The sequence below is a fragment of the Gracilinanus agilis genome, chromosome 5, assembly GCF_016433145.1.
Source record: "Gracilinanus agilis isolate LMUSP501 chromosome 5, AgileGrace, whole genome shotgun sequence".
Taxonomy (NCBI): domain Eukaryota; kingdom Metazoa; phylum Chordata; class Mammalia; order Didelphimorphia; family Didelphidae; genus Gracilinanus; species Gracilinanus agilis.
In genome coordinates this window covers 34,375,271-34,397,968 of record NC_058134.1, presented here as the reverse complement: position 1 = coordinate 34,397,968, position 22,698 = coordinate 34,375,271, and the positions used below count along the sequence as shown (strand labels likewise).

At 39.0% G+C, this 22,698-nt stretch overlaps 1 protein-coding gene across 1 annotated transcript; it reads right to left on the bottom strand.

Annotated features, from left to right (window-relative positions):
- Positions 1–220: 220 nt before the first annotated feature.
- Positions 221–22,394, bottom strand: SGO1 (shugoshin 1). Its single transcript, XM_044678886.1, has 10 exons — positions 22,335–22,394; positions 21,039–21,113; positions 15,809–15,959; positions 15,530–15,726; positions 12,823–12,927; positions 10,511–10,590; positions 8,294–8,352; positions 6,449–7,309; positions 522–711; positions 221–362 (listed from the first exon to the last, which is right to left on the bottom strand). Exons 3-10 carry the CDS (start codon positions 15,948–15,950, stop codon positions 221–223), a joined length of 1,776 nt encoding a protein of 591 aa, XP_044534821.1. The 5' UTR covers positions 15,951–15,959; positions 21,039–21,113; positions 22,335–22,394.
- Between the last annotated feature and the right edge of the window lie 304 nt (positions 22,395–22,698).

Sequence of the window (22,698 nt, the reverse complement as noted above, 5' to 3'; positions counted from 1 at the left end):
TAGGGACATTAGGTAGTATAATACATTTAAGCTTTTAAAGAGGGTTAAGATCAGTTATTTATGTACAGTAGGAAAAAGAACTTAATGTCAATGTTTGAAGACAGGTTTTTAAAGCACTTCAGTGCTTTAAACAGCAGAACTTTTCATGTTAGTAATTCTGCCCACTCTTGAACCAATAGTACCATCAATCCTTTCCGAGCAAGAGGGTGTAAGATGAATTTCAACGACATCCAACAAAAGCTTCATTGTATTTGGACAGTGAATGCTTTTTAGAAGATCTGGGCCTGGAGTCCTTTTTCTCTTTGAAAATTGGAGAATTCAAAAAACATACATCTGTAAATGGGTCTCCTCTTCTTAGTTTTCTAGGAGAATAAAATAAGATGTTAGAAAAGTAATCCCAAGACTCATTCATAACATTTGTAGTTCAGATCAAAATTATAGCTGATTTAAGTCACAACGTGACTCTCAAGTCCTATCCCAATACCCTACCTTACCCCACAAAAAAGATCAATACAACATACGTGGCAAGGGCAGGTTCCTTATAATTCACACTGAGGGTGCACCTGCGCTTACGCAGGGGCAGAGAAGAACGTTCTTCACTCTTGCTGAATGGAATGGAATGTTTTCTGCTTTTTGCACCAGAAGTTTGATGGATATTGGTGACATCTTTCAAGCTGAGATGAAATGACTGTTGAGTTTCAGAAGGTGAACCTATGGAAAGAGCATTCACTGAAGAGTGATCCAGACAAAGTGAAAAACATAAAACTGCTTTCAGTTAGGCAATCAGTGTACAGAAGTCATAATGTTTACCTAAGAACTATTATTCTGTTCTCACAAAGACGGCAAGACATGTAACTCAAAGAATATAACTTTGAACAGGTTAAACATCGAGGAGTATGAATCGTCTAAGAAAAGGGAGAAATTCTACCTAGCTGAAGTGGAAAGAAGGCAGGGGCATCTGAGTTCACAAGCATGGGGAAAAACATTAGTAAGTAGCAATAGGGGTCACGTAGCTCTTTCAAGATATAGAGAACAGGGTGAACAAAGGCAGGAAGGGAAAACTATTCAGAGTGAACAGCCCAGTTGGGCTGAAGCACTAAATAGGTGAGGAGTCCTCAAGGACTAAAATGTAGACTTGGAGACAAACTGTTAAGTCAAGCCCATTATTTGACAAAAACTGCTGGGAAAATTGGAAAACAGCATGGGAGACACTAGGTTTAGATCAACATCTCACACCCTATACCAAGATAAATTCACAATAGGTAATTGACTTAAATATAAAGAGGGAAATTATAAGTAAATTAGGTGAATATAGAATAGTATACTTGATTGATGGGAAAGGAAAGAATTTAAGACCAAGCAAAAGATAGAGAACATTACAAAATGTAAAATGAATAATTTTGATTACATTAAATTAAAAAGTTTTTATACAAGCAAAACCAGTGCAACCAAAATTAGAAGGGAAGCAACAAATTAGGAAATACTTTTTATAACAAATTGTGTGAAGTCTTGAATTCCAGGATAAGGAGTTAGGTCTGTTCAGTAGAGAGTAAAGGTGGGCAGCTAGCAAAGGTTTTTTTTTTTAAAACCCTTACCTTCCGTCTTGGAGTCAATACTGTATATTGGCTCCAAGGCAGAAGAGTGGTAAGGGTAGGCAGTGGGGGTTAAGTGACTTGCCCAGGGTCACACAGCTGGGAAGTGTCTGAGGCTGGATTTGAACTTAGGACCTCCCGTCTCTAGGCTTAGCTCTCCACTGAGCTACCCAGCTGCCCCAGCAAAGGTTTTTAAGTAGCAGAGTGACCTAGTCATATTTATGTTCTATAAAGACAAAGAGGATGTTGTGTTTGCAGATGATTGGTAGAGAGGAGACTAAAGGGAGGTAGGACCATTAAAAAGTTATTGTGATAATCCATTCAAGAAGCAACAACTAAGGAGGTAGCAGTGGGAAGGGCTAGATTTGAAAGATTAGGAAAACAGAATGAACAGAGGGAAACATATAGATGGAGAGAGAGACAAGTTAGGGCTAGATATGTAAATTTTAGTCATGTGCATAGTTGAAACCATGGGAATGGATAAGATCGCCAAAGAAACCAGGAGAGAGATGGAGATGACTAGAAAAGCAGGGGAAAAGGTGGAAAATCTAGTGTGATGGAAGTTTCAGAGAATCAAAGAGGACAGTACAGCCTAGAGATATCAAGCTCCTCAAAGTATGGATTAAAATGTAATTGGGAAATGTTTAACAAAACAAAGTACAACACAAGTACATGGCCTGAAGACACTTGTTTCTAAATGAGGCTGACCCCACTGGTGTAGACTTTAATGCTATAAATGCTAGAGAGGTAAAAGAGGAGGAGGACTGAGAAGCCACTGGACCTGGAGGGAAAAAAATGCTATTTGAGCAGAATAAATTTTAATGGGTTGTAGAGACAAGCAGGGGGTATGGTAGTGGAAATGAATGGAACCTGCCTATTCAAGAGTGGCAGGAAAAAGGAAGAAAATGTGGGAAGGTGGTAAGACTAGAAAAACATTTTAGAGGAGTGTTTTTTGGGCCAGAGCGGAAGGAGCCGAAGAAAAAGGGATGAATGAAAGCACTGAAGTCTGAGGAAGAGATGGAAAAGAGAGTAAAAAAAAACAAAACCCAGGGTAGAAGGTTGACCTGGTTCAGGAGAGCCACCACTCAGAAGGGGAGGAGAAATGTGGAGAAGGGAATTTTGTTCCATTAAGTTGGAGCAAAAGTCAAAGCCAACCTCAAATGAGCACAAAGGTTTAAAGGAAGATGACATTAATGTACAATCCCAATAGATCCAACACAGGTCACTAAAATCAGCTAATCCCCCCCAAACAGGAAGTCATTCCTCCTAAAATGATCCCTTTGGTTCTAAGCTATGATTTAATTGGTGCTGAGAACAACCTTCGTTAAGAAACTCACCTGCTGATCTGTGACTGCTCTATACCCAGAGGTCAGGCGCTCACTTATGTGACAGAGGTGAAACTAGAAAGAACCTAGGTCTTTCTGGTCCTGAGGACTCTTGTCTCTCCACTCCTCCATGTTGTCTTGTCTACAGATGTTTAACTGATATAAATCAGTTGCTCTAAAAAGGAGGCCAGAAAAGCCTAGAAATCATCTCAGTCAGTGAACATTTATTTGATCTACTTGGCAACAGAAGAAAGAGAGCAGCCCAAGGCATACTGATATGTTGAATATAATCTAGTGACAGGTGGAAGGCTACAAAATACAACTTCGCAAAACTGCAAAAAGCAGTGGCAGAGAAGTTTGTAGAAAGTTTGGCCTGAGACTCAACTGAGTAGATTATCTCCCAAATACTTTTAGATGAAACTGGAAGGAGGACGAGAAATAAATGGAAGCAGGAACTTGCAACCATTATTGATAGCTGGTGGTAGAAGTGCATGTGGCATGTCCCTTCATTTCTTGAAGCCTCAATTTTCTCATCTGAAAAATGATGATATACAATGCCTTTACTAAATCTCCCACAGAGTTGCTATGAGATTCAAATGAGGTAACACATGTCAAACATTTTGTGAACCTTGAAGCATTCTGAAACTGTCAGCTACTGTCCATGCAAGGCAAGTAGTAATTCTGTTGGATTTGGCCCTAGATGATAGTTACACCAAGTGCTTATTTTGGGGCATCCCATTTAAAAGACATGAACAATCTGAGGGGCGTTCAACATAGCAGCAAGCAGGGTAGTCTTGAAGTGAGAAAGACATGGGTTCAAGGATTCACTCATCAGGATCCCAGGCAGCTCCCCGAGATTACCAATTAGAGGTGAGTAGTCAATGAGGGAGCTCTCATGCCAGGACTTCCTTATGTTGATGGAGTCCCAGGTTCAGATTAAAGAACAAATTCATGAGGATGACAGATAATATTTTTAGAGCACTGTCTGTTGTCTCTTTTGCTCCCTTTGACTATTTTATTACACGTTTTTGTGGATGTCCTGTAATCCCTCCTCCAGTGGAATGCACATGCCGTCTCTGAGGTCTTGCTATCCTAGTATATTGCCTAGTATGATGACTTACACATAGGAGGTTCTTAATAAATGTTGAATTGGATGATGAGAAGGCAGAACTATCCAATTATATTACTTTTGTTTCTCAACCAAGGAGGAAGACCTTCAGAATGGGAAAGATCAATTAAATATAATCAACAGAGAATTGATTGGCAAGTTAAGTGAGGAAATGGTAAGAATGGAAGTGGCAATCAAAGAGTTCATGTTATTACATCTTAAAGACCTGACAAAAAGCCGAAGTGACAAGGACAGATGCACAATGGGAAACAATATCAGGTGTGCAGCATAGCCAAAGTCACACATAACAGACAATGAAAGACTGAAGTGTGAGACAATGTCATGTGGGGACAGACCCTGGCTCAGCCAGACGGGGGTGAAGCTTAAGAAGCAGCATGGTGTACACAGTCTACATTTGAACCTTGGTCCTATTATCTGAGTGACTTTGGAAAATTAACTTAATTCATCTGGGCCTCAATGACCTCATCTATGTAAGAAGGTAGGGTAAGCTAGACGATCTCTTGGGTCTTTGTATCAGTGACTTCTGAAAACTTCTGGAACCTGGAACAGCCAATGCTGGTCTGGAGAAGGGTCTATTCCACACACTACAGACTTGTAAGCATGGCTTTAACCCCTCGTCCAATTCTAGAATATATTGTGAAAGGCATAGTTTATGAGCACTGAAAAAAGGGAGCAGTAAACTAGTAGGAATACCATCAAAATCAGCTTGTATGATGAGTAAACCTCATTTACTGGGCTGGTCCAATGTGGGGACACTCAAGAGACAACACGCTTGTATTTCAGTATATCACAAGTCACTCAATGAATCCTCAGAGGCAAGACGGGTAGATATGGATTAACTGTAGCATAATTAGGGAGATCTGGAGCCAGCCCAGGATTGTCCCATGCTTGGATTAAAAGAGCAAATCAGTGACAGAGGAGGTCGTGGGCATTGCCCTGGGAGTCTGTCCTTGGCCTGCTTTACTAATGACTTGGGTCTAAGAAGAGATGGCCTGTTATCAGATGTATAGATGGAACAAGTCTAGGAGGGACTCCTATTCCATCGGATGCTAGAATTAATATCCTAAAAAGAATTCAACATACTGGAAGTGGTAAAAGGAAATATAGGAGGGATACATTACAATTATATAATTTAATTTTTTTAAAAACCCATCTCCAAAAACACACAGGACTGTCCAGGTGACAAAGGTCTGGAGTGGTTAGAATTAGGGTTCTAGAGGCTGAAAAGGCCTCGAAAGCTCCAAAGGAGCCAGCACTGTGACAATGACAGAAGAGGAATGTCTGCAGGAGGCATCTTGTGCCCAGAAGGATGGCGGCCTCTCCATACTCTTCCTCATGAAGGCAAACATGGAATACTATGCCCTTCTTTGTATTTTTGGCCCTTGGTAGGTGCCTAATAAATGTTGATTGACTGGCTACTTCACTCCAGGTTCTCCACTCAGAGATAGACATTAACAGTTGGAAGAGGCAAAGAGAAGGCAATGAGAATGGAGGGAGGAAATGACTGCATTGTGTGACTTGGTAAAGCAAACACAAACTGGGTGAGGTTGGGAAGGGAAGACGAAGAAGGGCTGTGAGAGCTTCCAAGTTCTGCCAGGACAGACCTAGTGCAAAGAAGAACACCTATAAAAGAGCATTCTTCTGCTGGGATGGGCCACCAAGGGATAAGGGTTATTCTTCTTTTCCTGTCATCGGCCTCTGTGAGGAAAAGATGGATTGTTCACCTGCCAAGGGACACTGCATTGTAGAAGGACATTCATAATTCAGGTAGAAGACTCTATTGAGCTCCTTTCTATTTCTAGGCCTCAAGTTTTTGGGTCAGGAACAAACTGAGGGGCTTCCTATGAAATGACTAATCTTTTCAGCAAAACAGGAACTGAGATCATTTTTTGAAAATGTGATGATGAGGGAATAGGAGGTCTAAGGCATGGTTTGGGAATATGAAGAGTAATAGACAGTTGACTGGTAAAGCTTATCAAGTCATCCAAGGTGATGATGCATACATTTTTACACATGCCATCGATCAGATTGATTGAATTAAGTCTGTAATCCATTATTTACAAATGTTGTAATTTTACACAACACATGCAAATTCCTTGATTTTGGCTCAATTTTACCTCTTCACGATGTTTTTTTTGGGGCTTCTAGAATCTTTACTAATAGAACATCTGCATCACAACTGGGATCATGTTTTACACACACATCCAAACAATTTAAAGACCAGCCTGATGTAGGCCAGAGAAAGTCAGGAATAGTTTCCCTACAATATCAGCCTGAGTATCTCCCACAGGGACAGATGGTGATTCTGAACCTCCCCCAGAGAAACATATGGTGAGTATATCAGCACCAAGCTATCATTTACCATCAACATCAAAACTGAGACAAACAAATGGTTCACTTACTGACACGGCCGGTGTCCGCCGGTCTCACAGAGCTCTCAGGGGCGTTTTCAGTCACAAATTTCTTCTGTTCTGAGAACGTCCTTTTGGATCGGGGCCTCATTTGGATGGGGCTTATAAGTGAGTCAGAATCCAGACTTTGCATGTATTTGGATTTTTGTTTAAAAGGTACATAGAGTTCACCAGAATCTCGTTCTGAATCACTTGATTCAGAGTTTTTCATCTCAGAATGAATACTGATTTCTTCTTGCTCACAATCATCATTTGCTTTCTTTTGCCGGAAAGGAGTGATGTGAACACATTCTTCAAAATTAAAATTGTAGGCATCACTCGAGTCCACAGATTCATCTAATTTTTCTTTGGAAAGAGTTTTTTTACCTCTACTCCTACTCTTCTTGCCCTTTAGTGCACACTTAGATTTCCTCATCCCACTGGATTTTCCTTTTTGTTCTCTTTTTCCTCTTTGTGAGTATTTACTTTTTATTTCAGTTTGGTTCGCTGTAGGTATCGCCACCACATGTTCTGTTTCAGTAAGAGCATCTGGCTCAATCAGCACAGGGGATAAATTAATTTGGTTCTTGTTCCACTGACAGATATTTTGGTCTAGATTTTCAGTGACAAGATTGTTTATTAGATTTTCCTCATATGCAAGGCGGTCTGGTTTGCAAAATTCCTCAGTCAAATGACCAATTTCTAAATGATCTAAGGTTTCAAGGTGAAATTTATCAGTGTACGTTTTCCGTACACTGCAGCGCCGAACAGATACACTTCTTGGTAGGACACTGTCAGGTAGCTTCTCCTCTTCATTTGGAGAAGTCTCAATATTAAGCCCCAGTGTATCTTGAAAAACAGGGGAATTTTCTCCTAAGGATTTAATAGATAAATTAATTTAAAAGGTTCTCCTTCCTCCCTGCTCCCACCCCCCCAGCTCATGGGTTATTCTTAGACATGACAGAACCAGAAAGTTGTTTTCTACATTTACAATAGGTCATAAAATTATGTTTGAGGAATAATCCTGGAAAACTTGACATTACTAATTTTCTCAGTTACTTGTATCTGACCCATGAAAAGATTTTGTGTGCCCCCTGGAAAAAAATCTTCAAATGCCTATATTCTTCTGACTTAAAAGAAATGATTCTAGTTGAATTAATTGATAAATCAACCAATAAAAAATTAAACAGTGACTTCTTGAATGATACTACAAAACAGCTCCAGGGATCACAAAACATAAGGAAACAGGACCTTTTGGGGAATGTATAATTTTGCTGAAAAGGCACATTTTGATGGAACACTACCAGAAACTTTTATTTAAATATTAAGGGTGTGGGATATGTACTAAATGCTACAGAAATCCAAAGGAGGGAGGGGTTAGTATATATAGTAGAACCTAGGTAAAATCTGGGTAGATGGGAGTAGGAAAGGATTTGAGGTAAGAATCACATGAGAAAAGATGAAGAAGCAGGGATGAATTAGGCCTAGATTTGCATTAGGGAATAATGGAAGTTAAAGCTAGAAACATGGATGAAGCCCAAACCATGGGACCTTTAATGCTTAGCTAAGGAGTTTACTTTATTCTAAAGGTAATAGGAAGCCATTGATGGTATGTGAGCAGGTACCATAAGACACCAAGAAGTTAACCATGTGTGAAATGAGAGAATAGACTACTCTGGGAGAAAAAAGGTGTATGTGTTAGATCTGTTCAGTTCTAAATTAAGATGAAAAACAATTACATTAAAAGTTTAAAAAGAAGTCAAGTCTACATGGAGACTTATTTCTGCCCTAATGGTATTTTTAGAGAATTAGTGAGAATACGATGCAAGATATTCTTCATGATTTTACTTCAATTACCTTCTGTCTGAGAAGATTCAGCTTTTCCTGGAAGGTCAGCGTCCAGAATGGGCACATGCCTATGAAACAATTGCAATTTATTCATCAATCCTACTAGAAAAATAATTTTAACATTTTCCTAATATTTTGTGGATTTTTTTTTAGTTACTATCTCCCAACCCTGCAAATGTTCTTTACCCAGAAACTATGTATAAACTTTTTGATAGTAACCACCTTGGGGCTAATTCTTTAGGCCTGGCACACGCAATCCTTCAAATTATTGTGAACATGACCTAATTCTGAACCCCTTTGCTTGAGATAGTCTATCCTTATTTGATGAAAGGAACCATGGTCTCAGATCAGGCTGAGAGGGCCTGGGCTTGAATCCCAACTCTGCTGCTTGTTATCTATGTGAGCCCAATGCAAAATGACAAGGGTTAGGCCAACTGAAGGTCCTTTGCAGATCTAGATTCCACAGGGAAGAATCCTGATAGAATGGTCCCTGCCCTGACAGCATATAGATCCTCCTTCTTTTTTAAACAAACAAGAAAATCTTCCAAGAGGTAGAAGAAAGAGTCTTGGCATAGGAGTCAGAGGTCCTGGGCTGAAATTCTCACTTACTACTTGTGCTATTTCTTGGGGTCTTGATGTCCTTATCTTTAAAATATGATTGGACTATATGATCTGAGGTCCTTTCTAGCATCAAATGTATGATTTAATTTTCCTCTAAAACAATTTATATTATTCTTAGTAAAATATCATTGGTTCAAAAATAAAAACTTGCTTGGATGGGGAGGGGGGAGGAAACGCAACTGGGTGGCTCAGTGGATTGAGAACCATACCTAGATACAGGAGTCTTAGGTTCAAATCTGACCTTAGACACTTCCTAGCTGTGTGACCCTGGGCAAGTCACTTCACTTCCATTGCTTAGCTCTTACCACATTCTTCCTTGGAACCAATATACACTATTGATTCTAAAATGGAAGGTAAGGGCTTAAAAAAATAAAAATAAAAACTTGCTGTACATGATTAAATTCTAAATTAGTGCAGTCTGAATTATATTGTACATTCAGTCTATCAAAACAGAATTGTTTCATTTTTCTTTTTTTTAAACTCTTACTTTTTATCTTAGAATCAATACTATGATTTGGTTCCAGGGTAGAAGAGTGGTAAGGCTAGGCAATGAGGATTAAGCAATGTGGCTCATGCCATACAGCTAAGAAGTGTCCAAGGTCAGATTTGAACCTAGTCTGCCATCTCTAGGCCTGGCTCTCAATCCACTCAGTTACCTAGCTGCTCCCACACTTCATTTCCAAATGAACACAGGTCTTAAAATTTCTCTGAACCATGAAATATGACTTTCTTCATCATATCCAATCAATATTTATAATTCCAAATTAACTATAATTTTAGTATATTATTTTTCTGTGTGGACGTTTTTTACTAATAAAAATGAATGGATTTTAAATGAATTTTGGTCACACACAATAGTAGTTTTATATTAACCAAAATGGTTAACTATCTCAACTCCATTCTTTATATTTACAATGCATAATTTGTTAAAGCTTAGGTTAAACTGATTTAAAATTATATATGAAGGAGAGGACAACAAGAAAACAGATAGGAAAGGGGGCTATATTTTAAAACAATAACTTGTCCAGGCAAAAAATATAGCATAAATCCTGTGATTATTTAAGAACTAAACTTAAATGTAATATTTCTTCCTTAAACTGGACAATTTATACCATAGGAAAATGAATTTTAAGAGTAATCACTTCAGGGGGCAGTTAGGTGGCTCAGTGAGAGCCAGGCTTAGAGACGGGAGGTCCTGGGTTCAAATATGGCCTCAGACACTTCCTAGCTGTGTGACCCTGGGCAAGTCACTTAGCCTCCATTACCTAGCCCTTACTGCTCTTCTGTCTTAGAAGGTAAGGGTTTAAAAAAAAAAGAGTAATCACTTCAATATACCTCTAAGTCTTGGAAAGTATAGGGAAGGCATGATTTTGTGGAAAAAAAATGCCAATCCCAATAAATGCTCCTGTGCCAACCTAACAAAAGACAATTAAAAATGGGAGAAAGTTAGAACTTTTTTCTTATCTCAGGGATTTCAACAAATCTCATTTCATAAGAAAGTTCAGCCCCTAGATATAGCAGACTAACAGAATTTCAGTTTCAGCAGAATTCTTTTTCTAACGAGAAGTGCATTTAATAACGATTTTGAAAAACTTTTATACTAACGGCAAATAATTTTCTGGTGAGTTGCTGGAGATGCCTTCATTGTAGCATTCCTCCATTTCTGAGGTATTCATTCTCTGGTTCTGAAAATATGTATGAAAAGCATTCATTAATATGGAAATATGCATATAGAAGCATTACCAGTCAGTGTATCAGCTCAACTATGCAAGTGAAGGTGAGTTATAAGAATGCTATTCAAATTCTATAGGTCTAAATATTTGGATTCCAAAATGAGAAGAGTGGTAGGAAACAATTATTTTTTCATTATGTATGCATTTTTTTCTTCAAAAAGATGTTTTAAGGGAGCTAACCTATATTTTAAGAACAAAATGGCATTACAGAAACATTAAAGATGATGATAAACACATCATGAGTTAGCATTATTTTGGATAACAGCAGAGACATACCTAGTCTCTATTTTCCAAAGGTTTAAAGGCAAGTTTTTTGAAAAGTTCAATTTCTTACACTCTTTGTAGTTAGTATTTAAAAAGTTCATTCATAGACATTATTGATAGTAAAAAGACAAAATGCAAAAGGAATACTTGGTATACTTTATGAATAATTCTAAAATCATTCTGAAACTGGCTAAAATGAAAAATGTAACAAAATAGATTCAAAAGGGATTTTTTTCAGCAGTCTGAACAGCATAGCTAAACCTGGATTATTCTTATCTACTTAGTCTGAAATAAGCAAAAGAAATGTTCCTTTCAAATCAATGATGTTACAATTAGAAGCATATAGAACAGAGAAGGAGAAGTATTTCCCATGGGTTATTTTTCTCCATAAAAATTTCAATATGGTTTACCCAATCCACAACAATATTCATACTGCTGATTAATTTCTAGTCATTTATGAATGACTATTAAATGCTGATCCATAGAGGGGGGACTTTCACTACTTTCTGTAAATGTCTCAATTTATTAATGTCTTTCTACTCAATTTTTACTAAATTTCATCGAAACTTTAGAGACCAGGAGACAATGATTCATGTATTTCCTTTTCCACTAAATTAACCCAGTATACATACTGGAAAGAAAAATTACTGAAAAGTAATTCCCATCTGTTAAAAAAAAAAATCTTGGGCTTAACACCCAAAGAGGGAAAGTTCCCAGATACAGATCAGAACAAGTGAATTCTATATGAAACCATGAATTTCTATTATGTACAGTTTATTTTTAAAAGTTATGATCAATTCAGAGTTACTTTCAAAGTTATCTGCTTATCTGTTTCCTTTTGAATTTCCTTCTGTTCCCTTGTTCAATGAGTCCCCAATTCTTTCTTTTACTTCTTTTTCATGGGTAACATTATTACTTGCTTCCCTCACTACCAAATCCCATCCCGAATGAAAAAAAAGAAAACCATAATATTTATAACAAACATGCACGACTAAGCAGAACATTTGCCATGTCTCATTCAATCTCACCCATTTCACAACTTGTGAACTCTCAGGTCTAGAAGAATGGCGATACTTTCAACAGAAACAAGATAACTTGGGGGTAGGAGAGATGATAATCCTTTGGATACAGAAATATGAATTTGAAAATCATCTGTGTATAGATGATGACTGACCCTATAGAAATTGGTGACACTGCCTTGGGACAGAATAGGGAATGAAAAATAAAGAATAGAGTCTAAGTGCTTAGGGGGCAGACAGGGGAACCAGGACAAAGGTGTGGTCAACAGTGTCAATAACAGTAGAGAGAACAACGAAGATAGAGACACACTGGACTTAATAGTTAAGCAGTCTTTGATAATCTTGTGGTTTCAGCGCCGTGGTTGAGCAATGAATGAATGGTGAGAAGAATGGAAAATTATTTCTAGAAATTTGGTGGGAAAAGGGAAGATTGACATGGGATGGCAGTATAAAATGAAGGTACTTTAAGAATAAGGAAGACTTGGCATGTCACAGTTAGTGGAGAAAGAGCCATTAGAAAGAGAGACTGAAAATATGGCAATCCTTCAGGGATCTTGGAAAAAATGAAATTAAGGTCAGAAGGATTCACCCCCTTTTTGGGAGAATGAATCAAAGGAGAGGATGAATGAAGATGTATACAGGTTTTGAGATATCAAGAAGGGTAGAACTTGGGAAATGGGAGCCAAGGTCATCTGCTGAGAGTGAAGAGGGGCTGGAAAAAGGATGAAGAGGTTTGGAGTAGCTGTTGAAGTATTTCCTTTTCTAAGTACTTCTATTACTACTACACACCAAAAAAAAGGATGAACATCTTAGAGATAATATTATAAACCTTATAGGTGGTTCAATAAATAACAATGGAAATAAATGTCTTAAATGAAAAAAGATAGAAAATTGAACTTACAAGGGCTGTAGAACATAACGCTTGAGCTGGGCTAAGAAGGTCAGCTGTCTCTAGCAATTTTTGAGTGACCTTACAGATAATGCCTCTCAAAGTTGACAGTTTAGCCTGATTGAGGAAAAGGAGAACATGTTTAAATTGCGTTTTATGTTACAATGTCAACTACAAAAACTATTTTGGGAGAGGAGTGGGGAATGTAGGAAATGTGGGACAAAAATGTTATCAATAAGAGTCTAGGCACAAACAAATTTCTATACAACATGGGCCCTGTCCTTAATGAGCTTAAATGGGGAACAACCAAAGGACAACTAAGCACAGATAACTATAAAACAGAATATTAAGTGCATCAGAGAAGCAGAAACAAAGAAATACTAAAGGACTGTAAAACAGAAGGTTAAAGAGAGAAAAGATCAAAACAGTGACATCTAAACTTTAAAGGATATGTGGGGATTCTGTGGGTAAAAACAAGAACATTTCAGACACAGAAAATGACATGAGAAAGAGATACAGAGGCAGGAAAAACTCCAGGCATATTTTGGGGCCAGAGTAGCTCAATGTAGTTGGAATGTAAAGTATAAGAATAGGCTAGAACCTTTTAGAGATGGCATGCTGGGCTCTCCACACCCCCCAGACCGAGTGGCTGAGCATGCCCTGCCCCTCTCTCCTGGCCCTTTCCTCCACACAGGGGAGGGAGGAAGCATTCCCATTGGGCTGCAGAAGGGTGGGTGAAGTGAGGAATGTTCTTAGTGAGTAGAGAGGGAAAGGGGAGTAGCTTGAGCGTTCTGTTCTCCTCCAGCTCTGCTGCCTGTGAGCCGCCCACCTTACTCACTGTGCACTCCCATCGAGCTGCTGGGCGAAGTGGGGGATGATGTGAAAAAATGGCATCAGGCATGGTGGAGAGGGATAGGGGAACAGCTCCACTATGCCCACAGAGAGCATTCTGTGTGCCATCTTTGGTACATGTGCCACAGATTTGCCATCACTGGGCTAGGTCAAGAGGCCTCAGATCGTGGAGGGCCTTGAGTTGTGGCCGGGTTTGACTAAGCTGACAAACAATGGGGGTCATTGAAGATTTCTGAGCAGAGAAGTGGCATGAGTAGATGTGGATATTCTCAGAGTAGATTTCCATTTAGCTCTGCACTATTGTAGTTTTAAAAAGGTTTGTCTTGACTAACAAAAAAACTGTTTTATTTTTCCCAAGTAAGCAATAACTGGTGGCATTTGTAAACTGCTCAGGAGAGTGCCAAATAGGGGCAGCACAGCAGCAGTGGATAGAGCACCAGGCCTGGAGCTGAGAAGACTTAGATTCAAATTTTGCCTCAGACACTTCTTAGCTGTGTGATCCTGAACAAATTACTTAACTCCAACTACTTAGCCCTTGAAACTCTTCAGTCTTAGAATTGATACTAAGGTAGGAAATAAGAGTTTATTAAAAAAAAAAAAAGTGTGCCAAGTCAAAGAAAGGCAGAGTAGCCAATATAGGATGTCAAATTTGCAGTAGATACACATGACACCTTAGGTCGGTGATGGCAAACCTATGACATGTGTATTACATGTAGTTATTTTCGATGACACATGGCCACATACAGAGAAGTATGGGCACTCTGCACTACAGATGACAATTCTATCTATATTAATTTACCTATTTTGGTTTATTAAATACAGTTATATATTACAATTATACATTTTTGTTATTTAAACTATAAATATCAAGAAATTATGTTTTTTTTTCTCACAGTGACACACCACACGAGTTATGCTCAGCTTTTTGGTGAATTTTGACACACCAAGCTAAAAAGGTTGCCCATCACTACCTTAGGTTCAACTAATATAATCTACTGTTTCAAGATTAAATTACCTGACATCAGAATTGCAGAAATAAATGCAATTAGACTTAAGGAGATTAATAATAAACTTGATCTCCTTAGAAAAGCTCAAATGCTGAAAAAAAGATTGACTATTGATATCAAGAGACTATAATATTAAGCCTTTCCTCAAATCAATCAACTGAAACGCAAAAAGAATATGGATTCCTGTCATGTCTGTACAATCATATAAATGGAATCAGATAAACTTAATTGTGTCAGGATGGCTAAAATGACCATTTTGCTACAACATGAAAAATAAGATCAGGCTTATAAGTAATGGTCAATTGAGCTGAGTCTTTTGGCCTAGTATCATTTGCCTGTTGCACTTAGAACCAGCTTAGATTCTCAGCTTAGAGACTTGTCTCTGTCACTTGGCTCAATTTGCTAAGTGATCAGCAATGCATAATGTCATGTGTTCAACTTGCTATTTACTTCAAAAATAAACAAACAAAGCGCAGGGGACAGAAAGACAAAAACTAGAACTAGCCTCTGTCATTAGGGAGCTTATCCTTTATTGGAAGGGCACAACAGATTCGCAGAAAAGTGAGACAGGAGAGAGCTCAAGCAGGTGTGATCAAGGAGAAGGTGGCTCATGGAGATGGGCTTGAAGGAAGACCAATCAGAAAAGCATAAGCATCAATTGTATACTTGAATTTTTGTGTATGGGACATGGTTAAGGCTGGAATTGTACCAGAAGATCAGACTAAATAAAGTCACTAACAGGAAAAAACTATTTGCTATCAAGTTTTAACACTAAAATTGAGCTAGATTAGTAATAAGTTACAAATTCAAGTGTTTTAAAACTTTCTTCTGGGAAAACAACTTTTTTGTAAAGAAAATACCTGAGTGGAATCTTCTGCTTGCTCTGAAGTCAGCTGTCTTTTTAACACAAACAACTGAAGGCTGAGGCATTGGCATTCCTTCTTTAAATGGAGGATGGTGTCTTGGGCATCCCTCACTTTGGATCTTTCATTCTCTAACGCTAACGCTAATGCTCTATTGTTCTCCTGGTAACTTTTCAGTTGTGCAGATGGATTGGCTGAAAGGAAACCGTCAATGTTAATTATTAAATGCAAATTTAGTGAGTGATACCCAAAGAAAAGAATCCAAAAGCAGCTCACCTACTATCTTGCACTTGGCAGCAAGAATGGGCTTGGTTTTGCCTATTTGGGCCAGTCGTTTGTTTCTTTTCTCTTTCATCCGTTCCTTTATATCTTCCAGACTATCCTGAAAGGATTTTTTAAGGCTTTTTTCCTTCGACATCTTCTACACCTAGAGATGTCATAAAGGTACAAACTCTAAGTGAATCTTTTCAAGCAATATTCCATGTTATGAAATAAACTATATAATTGCAACATGAGAACACAGACTGTGTCTAGAGACTTGGTGATTATCTGTATATGATTATTCAAACAATGCTCGTTATTCAGACAAAGTCTGATTTTGTAGCTCTCCCAATTTCACTGACCATTTCTAACATGGTCAGGTGATCTATAGAATTAAGTAATGATGATATTTCTAAAATATGGATTTGCTACCTAGATTCTTAAAGCACTTTCCCTGTCAGAAAACAGCATATGCTATTGCTATAGATATTATCTTTCATGATCATGGCTTCTCCTTCTCTCTCCCTGGCATTATTCTAGTTCCTTCCTTAGGACCAAGTGAGAGCAAAAGCATGAGAGTCTCTTACTCTCAAATTCTCAATTTACTTTGGATGCAATAAATATTACTATTCCAGGTAATGATATGTCAATCAATTCCCATGACTCTACTCACTAGCCTTGTTAACTTCACAGATCAACCCCCATCCCCACCCCTAATCTAGCTACCAGTCATTCTTCTATATGAAAATGTTAGGTCCTAGAAGGCAGGGGCTCTTTTTTATTTGAATCCCCAGTATATAGCAATGTCTGGCAAAGATAAACTCTTACTAAATGCTCATTCCTTCATTTATTGTCATTCACATTCTATTTTCCCCTACCTGCAAGTCCCTGACTTTGTTATGACTCAATGGTTACATTACTAGCCTGGTTCTTGGCTTACAGACCAGAGTCTATCCTAGGGCCCATATTTTAGTACTTTTCAGCATGTGAAGACCTGCTAAAGCTTACATTCTGCTGCCCTAATCTTCAAGAACTTGGGGTCACCTACATGAGATGAGACAGCAGAAAGGTAGGACTTGAATGGGAAAAAGAGCAACAAGTATCTTGTCTTAATAATAAAAACAAAATCTGAGTACGCCATACTTGTATTAAAACAAATTTTGATGGTTAAATGTACTCAACTTAAAAAAAGGGCCAACTCCAAAAAACTTAAATTTTAATTTAGTTCTATTCATGAGATTTGTTTTACAAAGCATGGGAATGGAAAAGGGGTGTGTGTGTGGATGCAAAGCTGATAAAAACCACATTTCCTGCTCCCAAAGATTTTACTAGTGTATTGGAAATTGGAGCAAGGTTACATGGGTATTTGGGTAAACAAAAAACTACTATCCAAATGATATTAAACACTTTTCAAATCCTAAAATGCTACACGTGACAGCTCTTATTAGTAACAGAGGTTCAAAAATGTTATGAGTTTCAATGGAAGAGATCACATCTAGTTTGAGAGAATAGGTAAGGGTTCACGGAGACAGCACTTGAGCTCGTCCTTTAAGAGACAGGTTGGATTTTAACAGGTGAGGACTGTGAACAAGGGTCACAGTATAAGCTAAGGTCTAAAGCAATGGCATCAAACTCAAATAGAAATGGATTCCAGTAGCAGCCACATCTTTACTGAAAACCACTAATTAACATTTGTGTTATGTTGTTTTTTTATTTTGTTAAACATTTCCTAATTATATTTCAATATGGTTGGAGCTGCACTCAGCAGTTTTGCAAACCAAAGAATTTAATACCTCTTGGACTAAAGGAAAGGATGTGCACGTAGATATGGGGAAATAATAAGTAGTTCAGTTCAGATGGCCAACTAAAAATATATATTCTTGGATCAGGCATTCAAGATCTGGCTCCAGTACTACCTTTTCAGTCTTAGTTCATGATATATATATATATATATAGATACATACACACACATACACAAAATATATATAATATAATATTTGTGTGTGTGTGTGTGTGCTACTAACCAGAAAAACTAGACTAGCATTCCTTTGCCACCTGGCCTCACATCTAAAATGGTCTGTCACTTCTAACTTCATCTATTGACATAATCATTTTCTTTTAAATTTTAATTCAGATATTGCCATTTATAAGATGCCTTTCCAGATCTCCCCAGCTAGGAGTATTATCTGCTTTCTCTCCTTGATTTTAAATTTCTTGAGTGAAGGAGCTATCATGAAAACAACAAAAAACCAACCCTTACTTTCTTAGTTACAACTGAGACAAAAGAATATGGGCTATGTGTGGGAGGGGATGGAGGAGGGGAAGGGGGAAGTAAGTCATTTGCACAATCACACAACAAATAAGTGTTTGAGATAACATTTGAACCCAGGTCTTTCTGACTCCAGGCCTGGTATTCTATTCACTGTGCCACCTAGCTGCCGGGTGCTATCACTTTTTGTTTATGTATTTCAGTGCTTAGTACAGTATCTGGTATTTAGTAATATGTCTCAGTTTGCTCAACTGTTGATGAAAGAGTTAGATCTGATGATCTCTAAGGTCTAGCTCAAAACCTATAATCTTGGGATGAAGACTGAATTGAAAGTTAGGAGTAATAGGTTTGAAAGCAAGGTTGGGGCCAGAGAAGGCCTTAAATGTAATGCTAAGAACACTAGATTTTCATTCCAGTCAATGGAGAACCAATGACTGAAAAGATGCTGGAGAGGAAAATTATTTCTGCTAAGCACATTCTATGATGCTACCAATTCTCAGTTTCAAACTCAGATTTCTTCACTACAGTGACCCTTAACAAAATGCCTTGAAGTTCTAAGGAGGGAGTTGTAAAGGAGAGAATTAGAACTCCCTCCTTAGAACTTCAAGGCATTTTCTTCACTTCTGGCTTTTTCTACAACTACAATGACTAGCAGCAACCTTTATGAAGAGGTCTCTCTAGGTGTTCTTTTACTTTTTTGTTAGATTAGACACTGTAATAGATAATGTGGAGTTAATATTTTAACATATATTGGAAGACTTATAGTAGAATACTCACATCTGTTTTTAATTACTTTGTTTCAAACTATTTATTGCCAATTTAAAAAAAACCCTCTCATTAAGAGGGAGCAGAAGCAAGATAACTGGCTACATTAATAGTAGTCTTAAAAATGAAAACATTTCTTATTTGATTACTCCTCAGGGACACAACCTATGATTTCTTTGCTATCAATGTAGGTCAACAATTTCTCTACAGTTACAGGCTTAGAGGGAGCACTTGGGCATTAGAGGTGGTTCCTGAACCCTCATCTTCCTGGCATGGTGATTGCTCTCTATCTACTAAGTTTTATACAGGCTCTGTATGCTTGGGCAATAGGCCTGGCACATGAGAAGCACTTATTTAATTTGGACTTTAAGGGTATTAAAAAGAGGCCAAAGTTGTACTGGGTGCCTTACCTCTAGAGGCATATGTAGGTAATCTTATTTGCAAAAGGCTATGATAACAGAGTACAAGCTCTGGCAGTGTGAATAGGGGATGGATTCTGACTCTCAGTTGTTGGATGGACCAACCTGGCTAAGTGGAGAGGTTAACTGCTAGCAAACCAGTCAACACGTGGTAAATTATTTGGCCATAGTTGATTATAAGAATTTAAAATATATGGTATAGACTGAATATGGGTGATTATATAGAGGATGACCAATATATTGGATATATTATAATGAGGATTCTTTCTGTACATGCATAGTACTAGATGGTTCAGGAGCTCTCTTCCAATATGAAAATTATAAGGTCACAGATCAAAGACTTGTTTGTAAACATGTTTAGAAAAAGTTTTATTAATGCTATCTAAACAAATACTATTAATGAAACACACCACAATAAATGGGGAAACTACGTGTCTTACTTTGCAGGTGTGGTTTCTATCAGTTTCAGTTGGAACTGTTTACATGGGCTCATGTTTAAGCACATTTGCTGCAATCAGGCTTTGGGCAAGTGACGGCAGAGGGTATGAGTACACGTATGAAGAGTCAGGATATGCTCTTGGCTGATTGGGAATCCCATTTTAGGAGGTTTTGTGGTATTCCAGGGATTGATGTATTCTGAACAACGGCAAGGGACTCTGCAAACATTAGAGCTATATTTAAATGTTGGCTATGGCTATTTCATTTTAGATTCTATAGAAGTAATAGTCTATGACAGTGGCATCTCTTTTCAGGAACAAATGTCTCACTTGATTAAAATGAATCAAAATATAGAAGAGCTATTTCTATCGTATCTGTCCAGGGATTTTGTATGATTATCTGTATTCTTTGAGAGCCCAAAAAATCTTTATGAGAATAATCTATATACTTAAGAGAGCATCCTTCATAGAAATATGAAGAGTTAATAGGAAGCCTTTTTAAAGAAAAGTCTATAAGATAGTTATCTCTATAATCACAAAATTGACAAAGATTTAGAGCAGAAAGTCTTATCAGGAATCAGATGATAGACTGCAGGATAAGAGCTTAAATGGGGAAAAATTTACATCTGTATTTTCACAAAATTCTAATTAAAATTTAGCATTTTCTTTAATTATTAAAAAATATATTCTGAGAAGGTATCTATAACACACACAGAAGACTAAGAACTCCTAGTTTAGAGGGTCATAGACTTAAATTGGAAGGGACCTTTAAAGGTGATCTATATCTAGTCCAATCCTTTCAATTATAGATGAGCAATTTAAGCAAAACTTAGAAAAAAACCCCATATTATATCACTATTGTTTGTTGATTATATATATGTATATATCTTTTATTCAAGAAGGCAAAGTAATGCCTTAAAAGTTCTCTCCAAAGATTTCTCTCATGTATATGTTAAGATCAAGGATTAAGGGGGCAGCTTGGTGTCTCAGTCGTTAGGGAGCCAGGCCTGGAGATAGGAGACATTTCCTAGCTGTTTGACCCTGGGGCAAATCATTTATTCCCCCCCCCCCCCAAAGCCTAGGCTAGACAGCTCTTTTGCTTATGAACCAATAGACAATGACATTAGGTCAGAAGGTAAGGGTTAAAAAAAGGGATTATAGGTTAAGACCTGTAGAGTTAGATTACTGAGTTTTTCTTTCTGGAACTCAAAAGCACCTCATATATTTTCATTTTACTAACCATTCTCCCCTCAGAAAGGACTAGTAGGCAAGTTTCACTTAAGATCTAAAGTATGAGGAGGAAAGACACAAGGGAGACAGAACCAAAAATAGCTAGTGCTTGCTATCTTCCCTACCTGGGCAGGTGAAATCCTACACCTCCCCTATCTTCCCAGACTGCAACAAGTTCTCCTTCCAGGATCTCCAATTACCTAGGAGAGTGTATGGGAAGAAATGAGGAGACTCAATTACTAGACTCATCAAGTTCAACAGAGAAGGGTCAGATGCTCAGGGGTCATCTTGAACATCTCAGTGTTCCCATATATCCAATTGGGTGTTAAGTTTTATCAAGTCAACCTCCACAACTTGCTACATTCACTCCCTTTTATCCACTCACACAACCAACACCCTAGATAAGATCCTCATCACTTACTGCCTGCAGTATACCAAAGCCCTCCCTGGTTCTAGTCTCGTCCCTTTTCAATTTCTCCTTCATATATAGCTATATATCAACGTACTCTCCCCAGTGCACAAGTCTGATCACATCGCTACCTCAAGAACCTTTTGTGGCTCCCCATTATATTCAATATAAAACAAAAACTGTAAAATAACATGTAGACGGTGCTTTCATGTTTGTAAACTTTTAAAAACAAACTCTCCAGATAGCCATTTATCAGAATAGCTAATTTTTAAAAAAGCACTTTACCAATATCTCCTTTTGGAGCCCCACAACAGCTCTACAAGCCATAAGCTATTATAATTATCCTCATCTTACAGATGATGAAACAGGCAAATAAGGGCTAAGTGACTTGTCCAGGGTCACACAGCTCCATCCACCTCAACAGGGTCATTTCTAGGGAGTTCCCCTCCACCCTCTCTTCACCTCCGCCCTCAGAAAGGGTCAGTTCAAAGACCCCTCCGCACATTCGAGCGAGGAGTAACCCTAGAAGCCGGGCGCCGTGGATAGAGGCAGGAATGAAATTCATCTGGCGGCCGCCGGCCCCGAGCTTCCATTCCGGAGAAGGGAAAGGCGGGCCGGCGCGGGAACGACTGGCAGTGGGGGGCAGGGAATCAGAGTGGGCTTTCCGGAGGAGGTGGCAGGTAAGGGCTTCTGGAAGTGAAGGATCTAACGAGAGGCGGAGGTGAGGTTGGTCAGGGTTGCGGCAAAGAGGGCCTGGGCAAAGATTCGTCTCGCGGCCCCGGCGGGAGTGAAGGGGAATGTGGACCATAAGTAGGGCCGGGCTTTCGCCGCCCTCAGCGGGGCTGGCTGGGGTCCTGGGGAGCCGGCGGCCTGGCCGTGCGGCCTCCACCGCGGAGGAAGGCCTCAGTCTCCCCGGCACCCGCTAAGCCTCGGGCCTCCCCTCGCGGCTTAGCCCGTTCTCCCGCCTCCCACCTGGCTACCCTCCCGCCGTCAGCAGCGCGCTTTGACCTACGAGCTCCGGCGTCCCCGGCCGGCGCAGGCTCCCGCTCGGCCGGGTCCGTTGGTTCCGTTTACTCGGTGGCTTCCGGAGCCTCGTTCGAAATTCTCCGCTGTGCTCCCCCATTGGCGGACGGCGCACGTCACGTGAGGCGGCCGAAGCCGAGCCGTCGTCGCTGGGAGACCAGAGATGAGCGTGTGCGTGGGCACGTACGCTCCGCCCCGCCCACTTGCTTCCGTCACGTGATTCCTACTCCTTCTGCGTTATTGCCACTCCCTCTCTTTGGCTCCGGTCCGCAGCTCTTTGTGCATCCGGGTACCTCAATTTTTCCTCGAGAAGAAGGAAATGACTGGCTCCGCCCCCGACGGGGTGTGTGGGG